The following is a 22,893-nucleotide window of genomic DNA, read 5'->3' on the forward strand; positions in this document are numbered from 1 at the left end:
AGCACTCCCTCAGTACTGACCCTCTGACAGTGCAGCACTCCCTCAGTACTGACCCTCTGACAGTGCAGCACTCCCTCAGTACTGACCCTCTGACAGTGCAGCACTCCCTCAGTACTGACCCTCTGACAGTGCAGCACTCCCTCAGTACTGACCCCCTGACAGTGCAGCACTCCCTCAGTACTGACCCTCTGACAGTGCAGCACTCCCTCAGTACTGACCCTCTGACAGTGCAGCACTCCCTCAGTACTGACCCTCTGACAGTGCAGCACTCACTCAGTACTGACCTCTGACTTTGCAGCACTTCCTCAGTACTGACCCTCTGAGAGTGCAGCACTCCCTCAGTACTGACCCTCTGACAGTGCAGCACTCCCTCAGTACTGACCCTCTGACAGTGCAGCACTCCCTCAGTACTGACCCTCTGACAGTGCAGCACTCCCTCAGTACTGACCCTCTGACAGTGCAGCACTCCCTCAGTACTGACCCTCTGACAGTGCAGCACTCCCTCAGTACTGACCCTCTGACAGTGCAGCACTCCCTCAGTACTGACCCTCTGACAGTGCAGCACTCCCTCAGTACTGACCCTCTGACAGTGCAGCACTCCCTCAGTACTGACCCTCTGACAGTGCAGCACTCCCTCAGTACTGACCCTCTGACAGTGCAGCACTCCCTCAGTACTGACCCTCTGACAGTGCAGCACTCCCTCAGTACTGACCCTCTGACAGTGCAGCACTCCCTCAGTACTGACCCTCTGACAGTGCAGCTCCCTCAGTACTGACCCTCTGACAGTGCAGCACTCCCTCAGTACTGTACTGACCCTCTGACAGTGCAGCACTCCCTCAGTACTGACCCTCTGACAGTGCAGCACTCCCTCAGTACTGACCCTCTGACAGTGCAGCACTCCCTCAGTACTGACCCTCTGACAGTGCAGCACTCCCTCAGTACTGACCCTCTGACAGTGCAGCACTCCCTCAGTACTGACCCTCTGACAGTGCAGCACTCCCTCAGTACTGACCCTCTGACAGTGCAGCACTCCCTCAGTACTGACCCTCTGACAGTGCAGCACTCCCTCAGTACTGACCCTCTGACAGTGCAGCACTCCCTCAGTACTGACCCTCTGACAGTGCAGCACTCCTCAGTACTGACCCTCTGACAGTGCAGCACTCCCTCAGTACTGACCCTCTGACAGTGCAGCACTCCCCCTCAGTACTGACCCTCTGACAGTGCAGCACTCCCTCAGTACTGACCCTCTGACAGTGCAGCACTCCCTCAGTACTGACCCTCCGACAGTGCAGCAATCCCTCAGTACTGACCCTCTGACAGTGCAGCACTCCCTCAGTACTGACTCTCTGACAGTGCAGCACTCCCTCAGTACTGACCCTCTGACAGTGCTGTGCTCCCTCAGTACTGACCCTCTGACAGTGCAGCACTCCCTCAGTACTGACCCTCTGACAGTGCAGCACTCCCTCAGTACTGACCCTCTGACAGTGCAGCACTCCCTCAGTACTGACCCTCTGACAGTGCAGCACTCCCTCAGTACTGACCTCTGACAGTGCAGCACTCCCTCAGTACTGACTCTCTGACAGTGCAGCACTCCCTCAGTACTGACCCTCTGACAGTGCAGCACTCCCTCAGTACTGACCCTCTGACAGTGCAGCACTCCCTCAGTACTGACCCTCTGACAGTGCAGCACTCCCTCAGTACTGACCCTCTGACAGTGCAGCACTCCCTCAGTACTGACCCTCTGACAGTGCAGCACTCCCTCAGTACTGACCCTCTGACAGTGCAGCACTCCCTCAGTACTGACCCTCTGACAGTGCAGCACTCTCCTCAGTACTGACCCTCTGACAGTGCAGCACTCCCTCAGTACTGACCCTCTGACAGTGCAGCACTCCCTCAGTACTGACCCTCTGACAGTGCAGCACTCCCTCAGTACTGACCCTCTGACAGTGCAGCACTCCCTCAGTACTGACCCTCTGACAGTGCAGCACTCCCTCAGTACTGACCCTCTGACAGTGCAGCACTCCCTCAGTACTGACCCTCTGACAGTGCAGCACTCCCTCAGTACTGACCCTCTGACAGTGCAGCACTCCCTCAGTACTGACCCTCTGACAGTGCAGCACTCCCTCAGTACTGACCCTCTGACAGTGCAGCACTCCCTCAGTACTGACCCTCTGACAGTGCAGCATCCCTCAGTACTGACCCTCTGACAGTGCAGCACTCCCTCAGTACTGACCCTCTGACAGTGCAGCACTCCCTCAGTACTGACCCTCTGACAGTGCAGCACTCCCTCAGTACTGACCCTCTGACAGTGCAGCACTCCCTCAGTACTGACCCTCTGACAGTGCAGCACTCCCCTAGTACTGACCCTCTGACAGTGCAGCACTCCCTCAGTACTGACCCTCTGACAGTGCAGCACTCCCTCAGTACTGACCCTCTGACAGTGCAGCACTCCCTCAGTACTGACCCTCTGACAGTGCAGCACTCCCTCAGTACTGACCCTCTGAAAGTGCAGCACTGCCCTCAGTACTGACCCTCTGACAGTGCAGCACTCCCTCAGTACTGACCCTCTGACAGTACAGTGCTCCCTCAGTACTGACCCTCTGACAGTGCAGCGCTCCCTCAGTACTGACCCTCTGGCAGTGCAGCGCTCCCTCAGTACTGACCCTCTGACAGTGCAGCACTCCCTCAGTACTGACCCTCTGACAGTGCAGCATGCCCACAGTACTGACCTTCTGACAGTGCAGCATTCCCTCAGTACTGACCCTCCCACAGTGCAGCACTCCCTCAGTACTGACTCTCTTACTATGCAACACTCCCTCAGTACTGACCTTCCCACAGTGCAGCGCTCCCTCAGTACTGACCCTCTGACAGTGCAGCACTCCCTCAGTCTTGACCCTCCGACAGTGCAGCAATCCCTCAGTACTGACCCTCCGACAGTGCTGCACTCCCAAAGAAGTGACTCTCTTACAGTGCAACACTCCCTCAGTACTGACAGTCTGTCACTGCAGCACTCCCTCAGTACTGACCGTCTGACAGTGCAGCACTCCCTCAGTACTGACCCCCTGACAGTGCAGCACTCCCTCATTACTGACCCTCTGACAGTGCAGCACGCCCTCAGTATTGACCCTCTGACAGTGCAGCACTCCCTCAGTACTGACACTCTGACAGTGCGGCACTCCCTCAGTACTGACTCCTCTGACAGTGCAGCACTCCCTCAGTATTGACCCTCTGACAGTGCCGCACTCCCTCAGTACTGACCCTCTGACAGTGCGCACTCCCTCAGTACTGACTGTCTGACAGTGCAGCACTCCCTCAGTACTGACACTCTGACAGTGCGGCACTCCCTCAGTACTGACCCTCTGACAGTGCAGCACTCCCTCAGTATTCACCCTCTGAAAGTGCCGCACTCCCTCAGTACTGACGCTCTGACAGTGCAGCACCCTCTCAGTACTGAACCTCTGACAGTGCAGCACTCCCTTATTACTGACCCTCTGACAGTGCAGCACTCCCTCAGTACTGACCCTCTGAAAGTGCAGCACTCCCTTATTACTGACCCTCTGACAGTGCAGCACTCCCTCAGTACTGACCCTCTGACAGTGCAGCACTCCCTCAGTACTGACGCTCTGACAGTGCAGCACTCCCTCAGTACTGACCGTCTGACAGTACAGTGCTCCCTCAGTACTGACCCTCTGACAGTGCAGCGCTCCCTCAGTACTGACCCTCTGACAGTGCAGCACTCCCTTATTACTGACCCTCTGACAGTGCAGCACTCCCTCAGTACTGACCCTCTGACAGTGCAGCACTCCCTTATTACTGACCCTCTGACAGTGCAGCACTCCCTCAGTATTGACCCTCTGACAGTGCAGCACTCCCTCAGTACTGACCCTCTGACAGTGCAGCACCCCCTCAGTACTGACCCTCTGACAATGCAGCACTCCCTCAGTACCGACCCTCTGACAGTGCAGCACTCCGTCAGTACTGACCCTCTGACAGTGCAGCACTCCCTCAGTACTGACCCTCTGACAATGCAGCACTCCATCAGTACTGACCCTCTGACAGTGCAGCACTCCCTCAGTATTGACCCTCTGACAGTGCCGCATTCCCTCAGTACTGACCCTCTGACAGTGCAGCACTCCTTCAGTACTGACTCTCTGACAGTGCAGAACTCGCTCAGTATTGACCCTCCGACAGTGCAGCAATCCCTCAGTACTGACCCTCCCACAGTGCAGCACTCCCTCAGTACTGACTCTCTTACTATGCAACACTCCCTCAGTACTGACCTTCCCACAGTGCAGCGCTCCCTCAGTACTGACCGTCTGACAGTGCAGCACTCCCTCAGTACTGACCCCCTGACAGTGCAGCACTCCCTCATTACTGACCCTCTGACAGTGCAGCACGCCCTCAGTATTGACCCTCTGACAGTGCAGCACTCCCTCAGTACTGACCCTCTGACAATGCAGCACTCCTTCAGTACTGACTCTCTGACAGTGCAGCACTCCCTCAGTACTGACACTCTGACAGTGCGGCACTCCCTCAGTACTGACTCTCTGACAGTGCAGCACGCCCTCAGTATTGACCCTCTGACAGTGCCGCACTCCCTCAGTACTGACCCTCTGACAGTGCAGCACTCCCTCAGTACTGACTGTCTGACAGTGCAGCACTCCCTCAGTACTGACACTCTGACAGTGCGGCACTCCCTCAGTACTGAACCTCTGACAGTGCAGCACTCCCTCAGTACTGAACCTCTGACAGTGCAGCACTCCCTTATTACTGACCCTCTGACAGTGCAGCACTCCCTCAGTACTGACCCTCTGAAAGTGCAGCACTCCCTTATTACTGACCTTCTGACAGTGCAGCACTCCCTCAGTACTGACCCTCTGACAGTGCAGCACTCCCTCAGTACTGACCCTCTGACAGTGCAGCAGTCCCTCAGTACTGACCCTCTGACAGTACAGTGCTCCCTCAGTACTGACCCTCTGACAGTGCAGCGCTCCCTCAGTACTGACCCTCTGACAGTGCAGCACTCCCTTATTACTGACCCTCTGACAGTGCAGCACTCCCTCAGTACTGACCCTCTGACAGTGCAGCACTCCTTCAGTACTGACTCTCTGACAGTGCAGAACTCGCTCAGTACTGACCCTCTGACAGTGCGGCACTCCCTCAGTACTGACTCTCTGACAGTGCAGCACTCCCTCAGTACTGACCCTCTGGCAGTGCGGCACTCCCTCAGTACTGACTCTCTGACAGTGCAGCACTCCCATACTACTGACCCTCTGACAGTGCAGCACTCCCTCAGTACTGACCCTCTGACAGTGCAGCACTCCCTTATTACTGACCCTCTGACAATGCAGCACTCCCTCAGTACTGACCCTCTGACAGTGCAGCACTCCCTCAGTACTGACCCCCTGACAGTGCAGCACTCCCTCAGTACTGACCCTCTGGCAGTGCGGCACTCCCTCAGTACTGACTCTCTGACAGTGCAGCACTCCCTCAGTTTTGACCCTCTGACAGTGCCGCACTCCCTCAGTACTGACCCTCTGACAGTGCGGCACTTCCTCAGTACTAACCCTCTGACAGTGCAGCACTCCCTTATTACTGACCCTCTGACAGTGCAGCACTCCCTCAGCAGTGACCCTCTGAAAATGCAGTACTCCCTCAGTACTGACCCTCTGACAGTACAGTGCTCCCTCAGTACTGACCCTCTGACAGTGCAGCGCTCCCTCAGTACTGACCCTCTGACAGTGCAGCACTCCCATACTACTGACCCTCTGACAGTGCAGCACTCCCTCAGTACTGACCCTCTGACAGTGCAGCACTCCCTTATTACTGACCCTCTGACAGTGCAGCACTCCCTCAGTACTGACCCTCTGACAGTGCAGCACTCCCTCAGTACTGACCCCCTGACAGTGCAGCACTCCCTCAGTACTGACCCTCTGACAGTGCAGCACTCCCCAAGTACTGACCTTCTGACAGTGCAGCACTCCCTCAGTACTGACCCTCTGACAGTGCAGCACTCCCTCAGTACTGACCCTCTGACAGTGCAGCACTCCCTCAGTACTGACCCTCTGACAGTGCAGCACTCCCTCAGTACTGACCCTCTGACAGTGCAGCACTCCCTCAGTACTGACCCCCTGACAGTGCAGCACTCCCTCAGTACAGACCCTCCGCCAGTGCAGCACTCCCTCAGTACTGACCCTCTGGCAGTGCAGCGCTCCCTCAGAACTGACCCTCTGACAGTGCAGCACTCCCTCAATACTGACCCTCTGACAGTGCAGCACACACTCAGTACAGACCCTCCGCCAGTGCAGCACTCCCTCAGTACTGACCCTCTGGCAGTGCAGCGCTCCCTCAGTACTGACCCTCTGACAGTGCAGCACTCCCTCAGTACTGAACCTCTGACAGTGCAGCACACCCTCAGTACAGACCCTCGGCCAGTGCAGCACACCCTCAGTACTGACCCTCTGGCAGTGCAGCGCTCCCTCAGTATTGACCCTCTGACAGTGCAGCACTCCCTCAGTACTGACCCTCTGACAGTGCAGCGCTCCCCAAGTACTGACCTTCTGACAGTGCAGCGTTCCCTCAGTACTGACCCTCTGACAGTGCAGCACTCCCTCAGTATTGACCCTCCGACAGTGCAGCAATCCCTCAGTACTGACCCTCCCACAGTGCAGCACTCCCTCAGTACTGACTCTCTTACTATGCAACTCTCCCTCAGTACGGACCTACACAGTGCAGCGCTCCCTCAGTACTGACCCTCTGACAGTGCAGCACTCCCTCAGTATTGACCCTCCGACAGTGCAGCAATCCCTCAGTACTGACCCTCCCACAGTGCAGCACTCCCTCAGTACTGACTCTCTTACTATGCAACACTCCCTCAGTACTGACCTTCCCACAGTGCAGCGCTCCCTCAGTACTGACCGTCTGACAGTGCAGCACTCCCTCAGTATTGACCCCCTGACAGTGCAGCACTCCCTCATTACTGACCCTCTGACAGTGCAGCACGCCCTCAGTATTGACCCTCTGACAGTGCAGCACTCCCTCAGTACTGACCCTCTGACAGTGCAGCACTCCTTCAGTACTGACTCTCTGACAGTGCAGAACTCCCTCATTACTGACACTCTGACAGTGCGACACTCCCTCAGTACTGACTCTCTGACAGTGCAGCACTCCCTCAGTATTGACCCTCTGACAGTGCAGCACTCCCTCAGTACTGACCCTCTGACAGTGCAGCACTCCATCAGTACTGACCCTCTGACAGTGCAGCACACCCTCAGTACAGACCCTCCGCCAGTGCAGCACTCCCTCAGTACTGACCCTCTGACAGTGCAGCACTCCCTCAGTATTCACCCTCTGAAAGTGCGGCAATCCCTCAGTACTGACCCTCTGACAGTGCAGCACTCCCTCAGTACTGAACCTCTGACAGTGCAGCACTCCCTTATTACTGACCCTCTGACAGTGCAGCACTCCCTCAGTACTGACCCTCTGAAAGTGCAGCACTCCCTTATTACTGACCCTCTGACAGTGCAGCACTCCCTCAGTACTGACCCTCTGACAGTGCAGCACTCCCTCAGTACTGACCCTCTGACAGTGCAGCACTCCCTCAGTACTGACCCTCTGGCAGTGCAGCGCTCCCTCAGTACTGACCCTCTGACAGTGCAGCACTCCCTCAGTACTGACCCACTGACAGTGCAGCACTCCCTCAGTACAGACCCTCCGCCAGTACAGCACTCTTTCAGTACTGACCCTCTGGCAGTGCAGCGATCCCTCAGTATTGACCCTCTGACAGTGCAGCACTCCCTCAGTACTGACCCTCTGACAGTGCAGGACTCCCCAAGTACTGACCTTCTGACAGTGCAGCGTTCCCTCAGTACTGACCCTCTGACAGTGCAGAACTCCCTCAGTACTGACCCTCCCACAGTGCAGCACTCCCTCAGTACTGACTCTCTTACTATGCAACACTCCCTCAGTACTGACCTTCCCACAGTGCAGCGCTCCCTCAGTACTGACCCTCTGACAGTGCAGCACTCCCTCAGTATTGACCCTCCGACAGTGCAGCAATCCCTCAGTACTGACCCTCCCACAGTGCAGCACTCCCTCAGTACTGACTCTCTTACTATGCAACACTCCCTCAGTACTGACCTTCCCACAGTGCAGCGCTCCCTCAGTACTGACCGTCTGACAGTGCAGCACTCCCTCAGTACTGACCCCCTGACAGTGCAGCACTCCCTCATTACTGACCCTCTGACAGTGCAGCACGCCCTCAGTATTGAACCTCTGACAGTGCAGCACTCCCTCAGTACTGACCCACTGACAGTGCAGCACTCCTTCAGTGCTGACTCTCTGACAGTGCAGCACTCCCTCAGTACTGACACTCTGACAGTGCGGCACTCCCTCAGTACTGACTCTCTGACAGTGCAGCACTCCCTCAGTATTGACCCTCTGACAGTGCCGCACTCCCTCATTACTGACCCTCTGACAGTGCAGCACTCCCATATTACTGACCCTCTGACAGTGCAGCACTCCCTCAGTACTGACCCTCTGACAGTGCAGCACTCCCTTATTACTGACCCTCTGACAGTGCAGCACTCCCTCAGTATTCACCCTCTGAAAGTGCGGCACTCCCTCAGTACTGACCCTCTGACAGTGCAGCACTCCCTCAGTACTGAACCTCTGACAGTGCGGCACTCCCTTATTACTGACCCTCTGACAGTGCAGCACTCCCTCAGTACTGACCCTCTGACAGTGCAGCACTCCCTCAGTACTGACCCTCTGACAGTGCAGCACTCCCTCAGTACTGACCCTCTGACAGTGCAGCACTCCCTCAGTACAGACCCTCAGCCAGTGCAGCACTCCCTCAGTTCTGACCCTCAGGCAGTGCAGCGCTCCCTCAGTAATGACCCTCTGACAGTGGAGCACTCCCTCAGTACTGACCCTCTGGCAGTGCAGCGCTCCCTCAGTATTGACCCTCTGACAGTGCAGCACTCCCTCAGTACTGACCCTCTGACAGTGCAGCACTCCCCAAGTACTGACCTTCTGACAGTGCAGCGTTCCCTCAGTACTGACCCTCTGACCGTGCAGCACTCCCTCAGTATTGACCCTCCGACAGTGCAGCAATCCCTCAGTACTGACCTTCCCACAGTGCAGCGCTCCCTCAGTACTGACCGTCTGACAGTGCAGCACTCCCTCAGTACTGACCCCCTGACAGTGCAGCACTCCCTCATTACTGACCCTCTGACAGTGCAGCACGCCCTCAGTATTGACCCTCTGACAGTGCAGCACTCCCTCAGTACTGACACTCTGACAGTGCGGCACTCCCTCAGTACTGACTCTCTGACAGTGCAGCACTCCCTCAGTAGTGACCCTCTGACAGTGCCGCACTCCCTCAGTACTGACCCTCTGACAGTGCAGCACCCGCTCAGTACTGACTGTCTGACAGTGCAGCACTCCCTCAGTACTGACACTCTGACAGTGCGGCACTCCCTCAGTACTGACCCTCTGACAGTGCAGCACTCCCTCAGTATTCACCCTCTGAAAGTGCCGCACTCCCTCAGTACTGACCCACTGACATTGCGGCACTCCCTCAGTACTGACGCTCTGATAGTGCGGCACTCCCTCAGTACTGACCCTCTGACAGTGCAGCACTCCCTCAGTATTCACCCTCTGAAAGTGCCGCACTCCCTCAGTACTGACCCACTGACATTGCGGCACTCCCTCAGTACTGACGCTCTGACAGTGCAGCACCCTCTCAGTACTGAACCTCTGACAGTGCAGCACTCCCTTATTACTGACCCTCTGACAGTGCAGCACTCCCTCAGTACTGACCCTCTGACAGTGCAGCACTCCCTTATTACTGACCCTCTGACAATGCAGCACTCCCTCAGTACTGACCCTCTGACAGTGCAGCACTCCCTCAGTACTGACCCCCTGACAGTGCAGCACTCCCTCAGTACTGACCCTCTGGCAGTGCGGCACTCCCTCAGTACTGACTCTCTGACAGTGCAGCACTCCCTCAGTTTTGACCCTCTGACAGTGCCGCACTCCCTCAGTACTGACCCTCTGACAGTGCGGCACTTCCTCAGTACTAACCCTCTGACAGTGCAGCACTCCCTTATTACTGACCCTCTGACAGTGCAGCACTCCCTCAGCAGTGACCCTCTGAAAATGCAGTACTCCCTCAGTACTGACCCTCTGACAGTACAGTGCTCCCTCAGTACTGACCCTCTGACAGTGCAGCGCTCCCTCAGTACTGACCCTCTGACAGTGCAGCACTCCCATACTACTGACCCTCTGACAGTGCAGCACTCCCTCAGTACTGACCCTCTGACAGTGCAGCACTCGCTTATTACTGACCCTCTGACAGTGCAGCACTCCCTCAGTACTGACCCTCTGACAGTGCAGCGCTCCATCAGTACTGACCCACTGACAGTGCAGCACTACCTCAGTCTGACCCTCCGAAAGTGCAGCACTACCTCAGTACTGACCCCCCGACAGTGCAGCACTCCCTCAGTACTGACCCTCTGACAGTGCAGCACTCCCTCAGTATTGACCCTCTGACAGTGCCGCACTCCCTGAGTACTGACCCTCTGACAGTGCGGCACTCTCTCAGTACTGACCCTCTGACAGTGCAGCACTCCCTCAGTACTGACCCTCTGACAGTGCAGCAGTCCCTCAGTGTTAACCCTCTGACAGTGCAGCACTCCCTCAGTACTGACCCTCTGACAGTGCAGCACTCCCTCAGTACTGACCCTCTGACAGTGCAGCGCTCCCTCAGTACTGACCCTCTGACAGTGCAGCACTCCCTCAGTACTGACCCTCTGACAGTGCAGCACTCCCTCAGTACTGACCCTCTGACAGTGCAGCACGCCCTCAGTATTGACCCTCTCACAGTGCAGCACTCCCTCAGTATTGACCCTCTGACAGTGCAGCACTCCCTCATTACTGACTCTCTCACAGTGCAGCACTCCCTCATTATTGACCCTCTGACAGTGCAGCACTCCCTCAGTATGGACCCTCTGACAGTGCAGCTCTCCCTCAGTAATGACCCTCTGACAGTGCAGCACTCCCTCAGTACTTGACGCTCTGACAGTGCAGCACTCCCTCAGTACTGACCCTCCACCAGTGCGGCGCTTCCTCAGTACTGACCCTCTGACAGTGCAGCACTCCCTCAGTACTGACCCTCTGACAGTGCAGCACTCCCTCAGTACTGACCCTCTGACAGTGCAGCAATCCCTTAGTGCTGACAGAGTGATATTGGATGGGGTGGTTCATGCAGCAAATTGGCAGAGTTCGATGGGCTGAATGACCTGTTTCTGTGCTGGAACGGCCAGTGATTTTACAGGTGCCCTTCAGCAATTCGCTGACCTGGGGAGGTACTGTGAGGATGTCCAGCCAGCAAACCTCACAAAGTATCAGCGGAGGAGAGAGAGAAATTGTGGGAGCTGCCGGCTTTTGAGTGGGATGTTAAACTGTCTGGCTGCTCGGGGTGGATGCAAAAGATCCCATGGCGCTATGTTGAAGAGGAGCAAGGGGGAGTTCTCCCCTGTGTCCAGGATTGATATTGATCCCTAAATCAACATCATAAAAATCAGATTATCTGCTCATTAACACGTTGCTGTTTGTGGGATCTTGCTGTGCGCAGAATGGCTGCCGGGTTTCCTACGTTACAACAGTGACTACTTTTCGCAAAGTACTTCAGTGGCTGAAAACATTTGGAAAGTGGCTGGGGAAGGGAATCTCAGGTGTAAAAGAAGTTACATAAATGCAAAATAATTCTTTTTTCAGAGTCCTGACTCATGCAGCATGACTCATTGCTGTAAAACACACTCACATCTGTTGTCCTCTCCGTTCCTGTAGAAAGGAAGAGGAATATTTACACAGGGCACAAAAAGCAGCAGGTGCTCAAAACTATTACTCTGTCCCAACAGCACTTCATACCAGTCAATGGGAAGGATGTCAGTGCTCAAGAATAGAGCATTTCCATTAAAGGTCCCATCAAACACTCCCAGGACAGGTACAGCACGGGGTTAGATACAGAGTAAAGCTCCCTCTACACTGTCCACATCAAACACTCCCAGGACAGGTACAGCACAGGGTTAGATACAGAGTAAAGCTCCCCTACACTGTCCCCATCGAAACACTCCCAGGACAGGTACAGCACGGTGTTAGATACAGAGTAAAGTCTCCCTCTACACTGTCCCCATCAAACACTCCCAGGACAGGTACAGCACAGGGTTAGATACAGAGTGAAGCTCCCTCTACACTGCCCCATCAAACACTCCCAGGACAGGTACAGCACGGGGTTAGATACAGAGTAAAGCTCCCTCTACACTGTCCCCATCAAACACTCCCAGGACAGGTACAGCACGGGGTTAGATACAGAGTAAAGCTCCCTCTACACTGTCCACATCAAACACTCCCAGGACAGGTACAGCACGGGGTTAGATACAGAGTAAAGCTCCCTCTACACTGTCCACATCAAACACTCCCAGGACAGGTACAGCACAGGGTTAGATACAGAGTAAAGGTCCCCCTACACTGTCCCCATCGAACACTCCCAGGACAGGTACAGCACGGGGTTAGATACAGAGTAAAACTCCCTCTACACCATCCCCATCGAACACTCCCAGGACAGGTACAGCACGGGGTTAGATACAGAGTAAAGCTCCCTCTACACTGTCCCCATCAAACACTCCCAGGACAGGTACAGCACGGGGTTAGATACAGAGTAAAGCTCCCTCTACACTGTCCCCATCAAACACTCCCAGGACAGGTACAGCACGGGGTTAGATACAGAGTAAAGATGCCTCTACACTGTCCCCAGCAAACACTCCCAGGACAGGTACAGCACGGGGTTAGATACAGAGTAAAACTCCCTCTACACTGTCCCCATCAAACACTCCCAGGACAGGTACAGCACGGGGTTAGATACAGAGTAAAACTCCCTCTACACTGCCCCCATCAAACACTCCCAGGACAGGTACAGCACGGGGTTAGGTACAGAGTAAATCTCCATCTACACTGTCCCCATCAAACACTCCCAGGACAGGTACAGCACGGGGTTAGATACAGAGTAAATCTCCCTCTACACTGTCCCCATCAAACACTCCCAGGACAGGTACAGCACGGGGTTAGGTACAGAGTAAATCTCCCTCTACACTGTCCCCATCAAACACTCCCAGGACAGGTACAGCACGGGGTTAGGTACAGAGTAAATCTCCATCTACACTGTCCCCATCACACACTCCCAGGACAGGTACAGCACGGGGTTAGATACAGAGTAAAGCTCTCTCTACACCGTCCCCATCAAACACTCCCAGGACAGGTACAGCACGGGGTTAGATACAGAGTAAAGCTCCCTCTACACTGTCCCCATCAAACACTCCCAGGACAGATACAGCACGGGGTTAGATACAGAGTAAATCTCCCTCTACACTGTCCCCATCAAACACTCCCAGGACAGGTACAGCACGGGGTTAGATACAGAGTAAAGCTCCCACCACATCGTCCCCATCAAACACTCCCAGGACAGGTACAGCACGAGGTTACAGAGTAAAGCTCCCTCTACACTGTCCCCATCAAACACTCCCAGGACAGGTACAGCACGGGGTTAGATACAGAGTAAAGTTCCCTCTACACTGTCCCCATCAAACACTCCCAGGACAAGTACAGCACGTGGTTAGATACAGAGTAAAGGTGCCTTTACACTGTGACATGACGGTGCTAATATTAAAGTAATTTTCTTCCCTCTTCTCACTCTTTCTCTTTATGATTCCTCACAATGACACCCCCTGGATTCTTACCGAGCGAAGATATTTATCATCCATGTGTAAATTTGAACTCTTTGTTTCTATATTAACAGAGAGAAAAAGAACAAATTCCTGGTCAGCTTTATGGTGACTGAGCATTGCAGATAATGCTGAACGTTCCAGAGTCAATGAACACTAATGGAATCATCAGACCTTGCAGCACAGAAGCAGACCATTCAGCCCATCTTGCCTGCGTTGGCTCTTTGATAGAACTATCCAATTCGTCCCATTTCCCGCTGCTTTTTCCTGCAAATTCTTTCCCTTCAAGTATTTATCCAACTACGCTCCAGCACAGGAGATACTCATCAGTCAACCTCGCCCCTCTGAGCATCTGTCAACTCAGATTGAAGCTGTTCAAGGCATCTCCTTCCCAGTGAAACCACACACTCATAGCTAGGCAAAGCTGGATTTTCAGTATAAGGTCCACCCTCTACCCTGTGCATCCATCCCAGTCCATAACCCAGGCTGACACTCTGCTGGTGCCAGTACTGAAGGAGTGCTGCGCTGTGAAAGGTGCTACCTTTCGGATGAAACATTAAACCTCCCTGTGGGTGTAAAAGATCCTATGGCCAGAAGGGCAGGACTGTTCCCCCTGATGTCCTGGCCAGTATTTATCCGCCAAGTTACTGTAAAACAGATTATCCGGCCATTGTCACCTTGTTTTGCAGCTCTATTGCTGTGATCGAAACAGTGGCTGGGTTTTCCAGTGCCTGCTGACATAAGGCATGTTTGGTGGCGTAAGCAGAAAATATGGTGCCATTGGTTTCATGATGGCTTGAAACCAGTTCGGGATCGTCCGCTCAGCTCACTGATGGTGGCTGCATCTCCCACCATCGGACATCGGGAACCTCACTGTAATACATCAGCGTGTCAGTGTCAGGCCTGCCCGCTGGAATCATCCCCTCCCCCCCCACCACCCCCACCCCCACCCCAACACTCCACCCCCACCCCCGTCTCACTGGAATCATCCCCTCCCCCCACCCCACCCCCGTCCCGCGGGAATCATCCCCTCCCCCACCCCCCACCCCCACCCCCACCCCCGTCTCACTGGAATCATCCCCTCCCCCCACCCCACCCCCGTCTCACTGGAATCATCCCCTCCCCCACCCCCACCCCCGTCTCACTGGAATCATCCCCTCCCCCCACCCCACCCCCATCTCACTGGAATCATCCCACCCCCACCCCCAGCACCTCTGTCCCACTGGAATCATCCCCTCCCCCCACCCCCCCACCCCCACCCCACCCCCGTCTCACTGGAATCATCCCCTCCCCCCACCCCACCCCCGTCTCACTGGAATCATCCCCTCCCCCCACCCCACCCCCGTCTCACTGGAATCATCCCCTCCCCCCACCCCCCTACCCAACACCCACCCCCATCCCCGTCCCGTGGGAATCATCCCCTCCCCCACCCCCACCCCCGTCTCACTGGAATCATCCCCTCCCCCCACCCCCCTACCCAACACCCACCCCCATCCCCGTCCCGTGGGAATCATCCCCTCCCCCACCCCCACCCCCGTCTCACTGGAATCATCCCACCCCCCACCCCCAGCACCTCCGTCCCACTGGATTCATCCCCTCCCCCCACCCCCCACCCCCACCACCCCCACCACCCCCATCCCACTGGAATCATCCCCTCCCCCCACCCCCCTACCCAACCCCCAACCCCATCCCCGTCCCGTGGGAATCATCCCCTCCCCCACCCCCACCCCCACCACCCCCACCACCCCCATCCCACTGGAATCATCCCCTCCCCCCACCCCCCTACCCAACCCCCAACCCCATCCCCGTCCCGTGGGAATCATCCCCTCCCCCACCCCCACCCCCACCACACCTATCCCACTGGAATCATCCCCTCCCCCACCCCCACCACACCCGTCCTGCGGGAATCATCCCCTCCCCCACCCCCACCCCCACCACACCTATCCCACTGGAATCATCCCCTCCCCCCACCCCCACCTCCACCCCCGTCCCACTGGAATCAGCCCCTCCCCCCACCCCCTCCCCCACCCCCACTCCCACCCCCCCGTCCCACTCGATCGTCTGTCCACGCCGACATGTCTCACATGTAAGAGACCTGCACTTGGTGGGCTGCACTTTGAGGGGAACCTGAAGATGGGCCCAGAGCAACGATGTGCAGAGCTCGCCAGGGTCACCTATTGGACTCCAAGCTCGAGGGGCTTTAGCGGGGCGGGGGGGGGGGCCAAGGGCAGCCCTGCTGTTCAGGAGAATTGTGGGGAGGGGGTTAGTCAGCCCTGCCGCTGAATATAGGGCACAAGTATTGGGGGTGGGGGTTAGGGTGGGCGAGGGATATGGCCACACATTAGGGTAACCTGTATAAAGTGACCATTCCCCTGCAACTGAGACAGTTCAGGTTCAGCCACGTTGATGTGATTGGAGTTGGGCCTCCAGATAACCTGACCACTCAAGCAACACAGAGACATCAAAGTGCCAGATGCTCCAGAGCTTTTCACCCCTCCTGAGGAGACCCCATAGATCCTCACGTTGCATCTGTGAATGTTTGACTCCAGTCTGGCTTACGGCAGTGCACATACCCTCTGTGAGAATGCTCCTGTCATGGAGACTCAGTGGAGGCCCTAATAGTCACTCAGTTGCAGGAGGAGGATGACAATGTGCAGTGAGGATGCTCCATAAATCTTCACACAGCCTCTGAGAATGTCTGACTCCTGTCTGGCTGAGGGCAGCTCGCTTGTGCTCTGTGATCAGGGTCATCTCAGAGACACAGCCGTGAAACTTTAGAAGCTTCTGATCCTTTGTCCATCTTCAGTACCTGAGCCCTTCAGGAGCACAGAGTCACTGGTCACAGATGCTGAAGAGATGGGGGCCAGCCCCACCTTAAAGCTGCTGAGAGCACACAGAGGGAATGATGGAACTCTGTGACACCTGCCCACTACATTCTGGCAGCATTGACCAGCACCACCGAGGTGCAGGCATCAGTAATGTGTCCAGGGAGTGTGAGGCTGGACCATCACTTTGGTCTGAAGGCTGCACAGACACAGGGAAGAGGCCCTGGACTGAGACACCTGCCTTTATCTTGTGCAGAAAGGTTTCACATCTGAGTGACAGGAACACTGCTCATCAGAACAAGGAGCCACAGGCAGGGAGACATTCTTGGGAGTTTATTGACATAGTGAACATTATGTACAATGACGTGTACATAATGTTCACTATTGAACAGCCCAGGCTGTGCAATTAATTCTCCTTAACCTTCCTAACCCTGCCGCTAGGTCTTGGTGCTCCCCGGACATCCACAGTGGAGGTGGGGGCAGCCTGCTGACTGTGACCCCCTGTCTGTGATGACCTTGGTGGGCGTCCTCTGGAGGGCTGAGACCTGGAGGGCTCCGGCCTGTTTTCGGGGTCCTGCTGTGCGGCAGTGACACCCTCCTCGGCCTGTGGAGCTGGAGCTGCTGAGGTCACAGGAAGAGGGGGTTTGGATGGGCTGGACACTCCCAGAGACACCTGGGTGGATGGCCCTGGAGGGTACACCTGCTGATCCTCCTCCCTGTGGGTGCTCGAGGACCCCAGGATGACTCCTTGAGGTGAAGAGGTAGTTGGAGTGAGATCGAGCTGCCCAGCACCCACCTTATGTACACACTGTTGGAGGCCAACTATGGACTTAGCGATGTTCAGTCTGCGCAGCAGTGCCGAAGTGATGTCCTGGACCAAGGTCTCCATAACAGCCACCATCCTGCCAGTGTTGACCTCAGTGCATTGGCATGCAGCCACTATCACCTCAGAGTGAAGGTGGACAGACTCCTCCATCATACCTTGCAACCTGAGGAGTGCAGCAGACATCCCTTCCTGATGTTCCCGAGTTTGCCTTTGCAGCTCCAGCAACGGTGACATGACCGAGTCCAGAGGCTCATCATCTGACTGGGACTCAGCAACGTTCTGGCCTCCAGCCGTCCTCCGAGTGCTAGGGACCTGGGAAGTCCCTGCCTCCACCTGCTGTGGATCAGACTGTGCGATGTGCTCACCAGATTGTGATCCTGAGGCTACTCTAAAGCTAGGTCCCACTGAGGTGTGTGTCTCTGCGCTGGTGGAGGGTGTGGGTGAGGCTGTGACGGGACTTCAGGGAGGGTGCCTCCAGATTCATCTTCAGATGTTTCTTCGGGGCTTGATTGGAGGCCCTGGGTCATGGACTCTGTCGGCTGTTTGGTAGATGTGCCTGTGGAAGCAAGGGGAGATAATTAGTGCCTGGCAGTGGCCTGTGAAAGAGGACACATCACTCACAGCATGGCTGTCTGATGAATGTTGCACTGCTGGATCCTCACTTGGTAGAGCAGCGCCAACCTCATCGTAAGCACAGGACCGGTCCCAGTCATCGCCAGCCAGCTGGATGGCTCTGTTTTCAAAGTCCGTGAAGACCTTGATTTCAGGCATTCCTCCACCGGTCTGTGACCTCTCCCTCTTGTTGTGTGTGAGCTTGTCCTGCATGAATAGAGATGGAGAGAGTGTAAGCAGGATGCCAGACAGGCCAGATGATAAGTATACCTGGCCTGTGTGGGTGGTGAGTGGTCCCATGGACAGGATGAGGACAATGTCAGTGAGTGTGAGAGAGTGAATGGTGATGTCCATTAAACCGGCAGTGAGTTAGGGCCCTGTGGATGTGAGGTGGGTTTGTGAGTGTGTGAGTTGAGAGTGATGAGAAGAGTGACTTACCCCGGCGGAACAGAGGAGATCATTCATCCTCTTGCAGCACTGGGTGGCTGTCCTCTTTTGAAGGGTGTTGGCGCTGACCACCACTGTCACCGCCTCCCGAGCCTGGCTGATCACACTGCTGCCCATCCTACAGCCAGAGCGGAGGTACAGGACATCCCAGCGAGACTCCACTGCATCCAAAAGGTGTTCCAGTGAGGCGTCGCTAAACCCGGGGGCTGCAGTCTTTTTGCCTTTTGTGGACATCTTCCCTGCAGTGGTCCTGGGCTGGAAGCGCTGAGATGCGTGCGCGAGGCTGGACTTTAAATATGTCGCCCGACCTGATGAACTGACGAGGTGATAGCGGGCGGACAAATGAGAGTCCGCCCACCATGGAAACGCGTGTTTCCCGGGAATGCATAAATAATGGGGCAGGTTTGGGACGATACTGCGTGAAAACCCACCATGGCGGCCGGCGGGTGAAACATCATTTAGCCGCCCGCTACCACACTTAGTACAAATCGGGGGCAATTCTTCCAGTGGGAGGAGGAGTTTGAGGTGAGGGGGGGGGGGACTGAGTCAATCTTCAGCCATTCCCTGAGTTCCTTGTATTCACATTGAAGCAACGTTCGTTGAGGATTGAGATTTAGGTTTGCTAATCACCCTCTTGGGACCAAACAGTATTCGACTCCAGTATGAGCAGAAACAGGTTCAAGAGGAAGAAACTTTTAACTAAAAAGCTCAGAAATTGATAAATTTCATAGAAGTGACAGGGTTTTTATGCAAAGTGAGGAATGCAGAATGTTAGCCATGACTCACTGAGTATCATCCATTCTCAATCACAAAGTTTGAGGTTCATGGCCCATCCCAGATGCTTGAGACCCATACCCAGACTGAAATCCCCAGTTCAGTACTGAGGGAGTAAGGCACTGTCACAGGAGTTATCTTTTGGATGTCATGTTCATCTTAGGCCCCATCCACCCAATCAGTTGTAGTAAAAGATCCCATGGCACTATTTTGGCTTGGGTGGAGCGTAGAGGCTGGCACAGATTGGTTGGGCTGAATGGCCATTTTCTGTGCTGTATGTTCTATATTTTGCTATCTAATAACACATTGCAACTCGCCCAACACACTGTGATTGATTTCCATTCCACTCAGCCCTGGTGCTCTACAGAAGAACCTTTAATTCCACCCTGTAACGTTCACACTAGGGTCTGCATTTGCTCGAAGAATTTGCCTTAGTCTCTAAGAATTAAAGATTAATCTTCTAGACACAGTTACAAGCAAAAAACCCTGGAAATAAATCATAGAGTAAAGCTCCCTCTACTCCGTCCCCATCAAACACTCCCAGGACAGGTACAGCACTGGGTTAGATACAGAGTAAATCTCCCTCTACACTGTCTCCATCAAACACTCCCAGGACAGGTACAGCACGGGGTTAGATACAGAGTAAAGCTCCCTCTACACTGTCCCCATCAAACACTCCCAGGACAGATACAGCACGGGGTTAGATACAGAGTAAAGCTCCCTCTACACTGTCCCCATCAAACACTCCCAGGACAGGTACAGCACGGGGTTAGATACAGAGTAAAACTCCCTCTACACTGTCCCCATCAAACACTCCCAGGACAGGTACAGCACGGGGTTAGATAAAGAGTAAAACTCCCTCTACACTGTCCCCATCAAACATTCCCAGGACAGGTACAGCACAGGGTTAGATACAGAGTAAACCTCCCTTTACACTGTCCCCATCAAACACTCCCAGGACAGGTACAGCACGGGGTTAGATACAGAGTAAACCTCCCTCTACACTGTCCCCATCAAACACTCCCAGGACAGGTACAGCACGGGGTTAGATACAGAGTAAAGCACCCTCTACACTGTCCCCATCAAACACTCCCAGGACAGGTACAGCACGGGGTTAGATACAGAGTAAAGCTCCCTCTACACTGTCCCCATCAAACACTCCCAGGACAGGTACAGCACGGGGTTAGATACAGAGTAAAGCTCCCTCTACACTGACCCCATCAAACACTCCCAGGACAGGTACAGCACGGGGTTAGATACAGAGTAAAGTTCCCTCTACACTGTCCCCATCAAACACTCCCAGGACAGGTACAGCACGGGGTTAGATACAGAGTAAAGCCCCCTCTACACTGTCCCCATCAAACACTCCCAGGACAGGTACAGCACGGGGTTAGATACAGAGTAAAGCTCCCTCTACACTGTCCCCATCAAACATTCCCAGGACAGGTACAGCATAGGGTTAGATACAGAGTAAAGCTTCCTCTACATTGTACCCATCAAACACTCCCAGGACAGGTACAGCATGGGGTTAGATACAGAGTAAAGCCCCCTCTACACTGTCCCCATCAAACATTCCCAGGACAGGTACAGCACAGGGTTAGATACAGAGTAAACCTCCCTTTACACTGTCCCCATCAAACACTCCCAGGACAGGTACAGCACGGGGTTAGATACAGAGTAAAGCTCGCTCTACACTGTCCCCATCAAACACTCCCAGGACAGGTACAGCACAGGGTTAGATACAGAGTAAAGCTCTCTTTACATTGTCCCATCAGTGGGATTTAACCCAACCCCATTTTATGCATCCATTGTTTACCTAAATGACAGCTGCCAAGTTTGCAGGAAAGGAGAAACCATTCCCAGCTTCGCCTGCATGTTCTCAAACACATTTCAGCTTGATCTTCACCCTTTCACCCTGACCTGGACATGTACCCACCATCCCAGGGATGAAAACTCCATTGCTCCACTCTGTCTCACACGTCCAAATAGAGGATAGTAGTGTTACTGAACTCACCTGACTCTGGCAATGTTTTCCTAGATTTCTGAGGAGTGAACGGAATTCATTCAGTCAGTCTACTGTACAGAATAAAACACGATGCATTTCTATTGCAACTATCAGGTAGAGAAAACACCCTGAGACAGTTTGGAGGAGCATTTTAACATGGATGCCACATAAGGAGATAATCAGGAGCTTGCTCAGAGGTTTTAAGGTCCCCCTTTGAAGGAGGAGAGGGTGTAGTGAGTCAGGGAGGTTAAGCGAGGGAATTCCAGAGCTTGGGGCCTAAGCAGTTGAAGGCACTGCCACAATGGTGGAGCGGTTAAAATTGAGGATGTTCGAGAGGCCAGGATTAAAGGGGTGCACAGATCTTGGAGAGTTATAGGACTGGAGGAGGTTATGAGGGAGGGGATGTGTCTGTGGAGAGGCCTGAAAACAAGGGTGAGGATTTTAAAATTGAGAAGGTTTCAGCAGCCGATAAGCTGAGGCTGGGGAGGGGTGAGTGGGGCAATGTTATGGAGATGGAAATAGGCGGGTCTCAGTGATGGTGCAGATATGTGTTTGGGGGCCCGGTACAGGTTCAAGTATGGCACCAGGGTTGCAAGCAGTCTGGTTCAGCCTCAGGGAGTTGCCAGGAAGAGGGAAGGGTAGGGAACAGCGTTTGGAGCAGGGATAGAAAACCATAGCTTCAGTCTTCCCGATATTTAGTTGGAGGAAATTTCTGCTCATCCAGTACTGGATGTCAGATAAGCAGTCTGAGAATTTAGACATGGTAGTCGTGAGGCAGAACTGGGTATTGCCAGCGTACATGTGCAAACCAACACTGTGTTTTCTGATGATGATGTCACCGAGGGACAGCGCGTGGATGAGAAATAGGATGGGGGAGGTGGGGAGTGGCCAAGGATAGATCCTCGGGGGTGACCAGAGGCAGGAGCAGGAAGAGAAGTCATTGATGGGGATTGTCTGGCTATAATGAGAGTGATAAGAATGGAACCAGGTGGGAGCAGGTCCCAGCCAGCTGGATGGTGAATGCTGTTGGAGGAGGATTAAGCACATGAAAAGCTGTAGAGAGGGATAAGGAGGAGCAGCTTCTCTTTGTCACCATTAAAAAGAATGTCATTTATGATTTTAATAAGAGCTGTTTCAATCCTGTGGCAGGGGCGAAAGCTTGATTCAAACATATAGGGGGGATGGTCAGAGGGAGGGAGAGTAATAGTTTTAATGGAGTCTAGGGCATTGAAGATGAAGATGGAGATGAGGTTGAGGTTGAGCAGATTGGTAGCTGCAGAAATTTTGTGGCAAACAGAGAGCTAAATGATAGCACTTGTGGAATTTTTGAAAGCGGGAGAGAGATTTTTCCAGGGATGAATGTAAAAGGAGGTAGCGTTGGGGTGAGGAAGGTGGGTGTGGATGGAGTGATACAGGGGATTGATCAGAGATGGCTTTGTCTATGATTATACAATGGGAACAGTGAGGCCCACATGAGGTAAGGTCAAAGTTTAACCAACATAGCTCAGCAAGAATCGTGGGTGATGGCGGAGCAAGCTCGAGGGGCTGGGTGGCCTACTCCTGCTCCTAATTCACATGTTCTTATGTAATATCGTAACCATGCTCTTGGCTCAGTGACTG

At 54.5% G+C, this 22,893-nt stretch overlaps 1 protein-coding gene across 1 annotated transcript in view; it reads right to left on the bottom strand.

Moving 5' to 3' along the window:
- LOC121279736 overlaps positions 1–22,893 on the bottom strand; it is a 139,546-nt gene that overhangs the window by 51,297 nt on the left and 65,356 nt on the right. Inside the window, exons 26-27 of the mRNA XM_041190994.1 lie at positions 21,283–21,310; positions 11,828–11,847 (exon numbers count right to left, since the gene is read on the bottom strand). Coding sequence (XP_041046928.1) covers positions 11,828–11,847; positions 21,283–21,310 — 48 coding nt within the window. The remainder of the gene's footprint in view (positions 1–11,827; positions 11,848–21,282; positions 21,311–22,893) is intronic.

The sequence above is a fragment of the Carcharodon carcharias genome, chromosome 7, assembly GCF_017639515.1.
Source record: "Carcharodon carcharias isolate sCarCar2 chromosome 7, sCarCar2.pri, whole genome shotgun sequence".
Taxonomy (NCBI): domain Eukaryota; kingdom Metazoa; phylum Chordata; class Chondrichthyes; order Lamniformes; family Lamnidae; genus Carcharodon; species Carcharodon carcharias.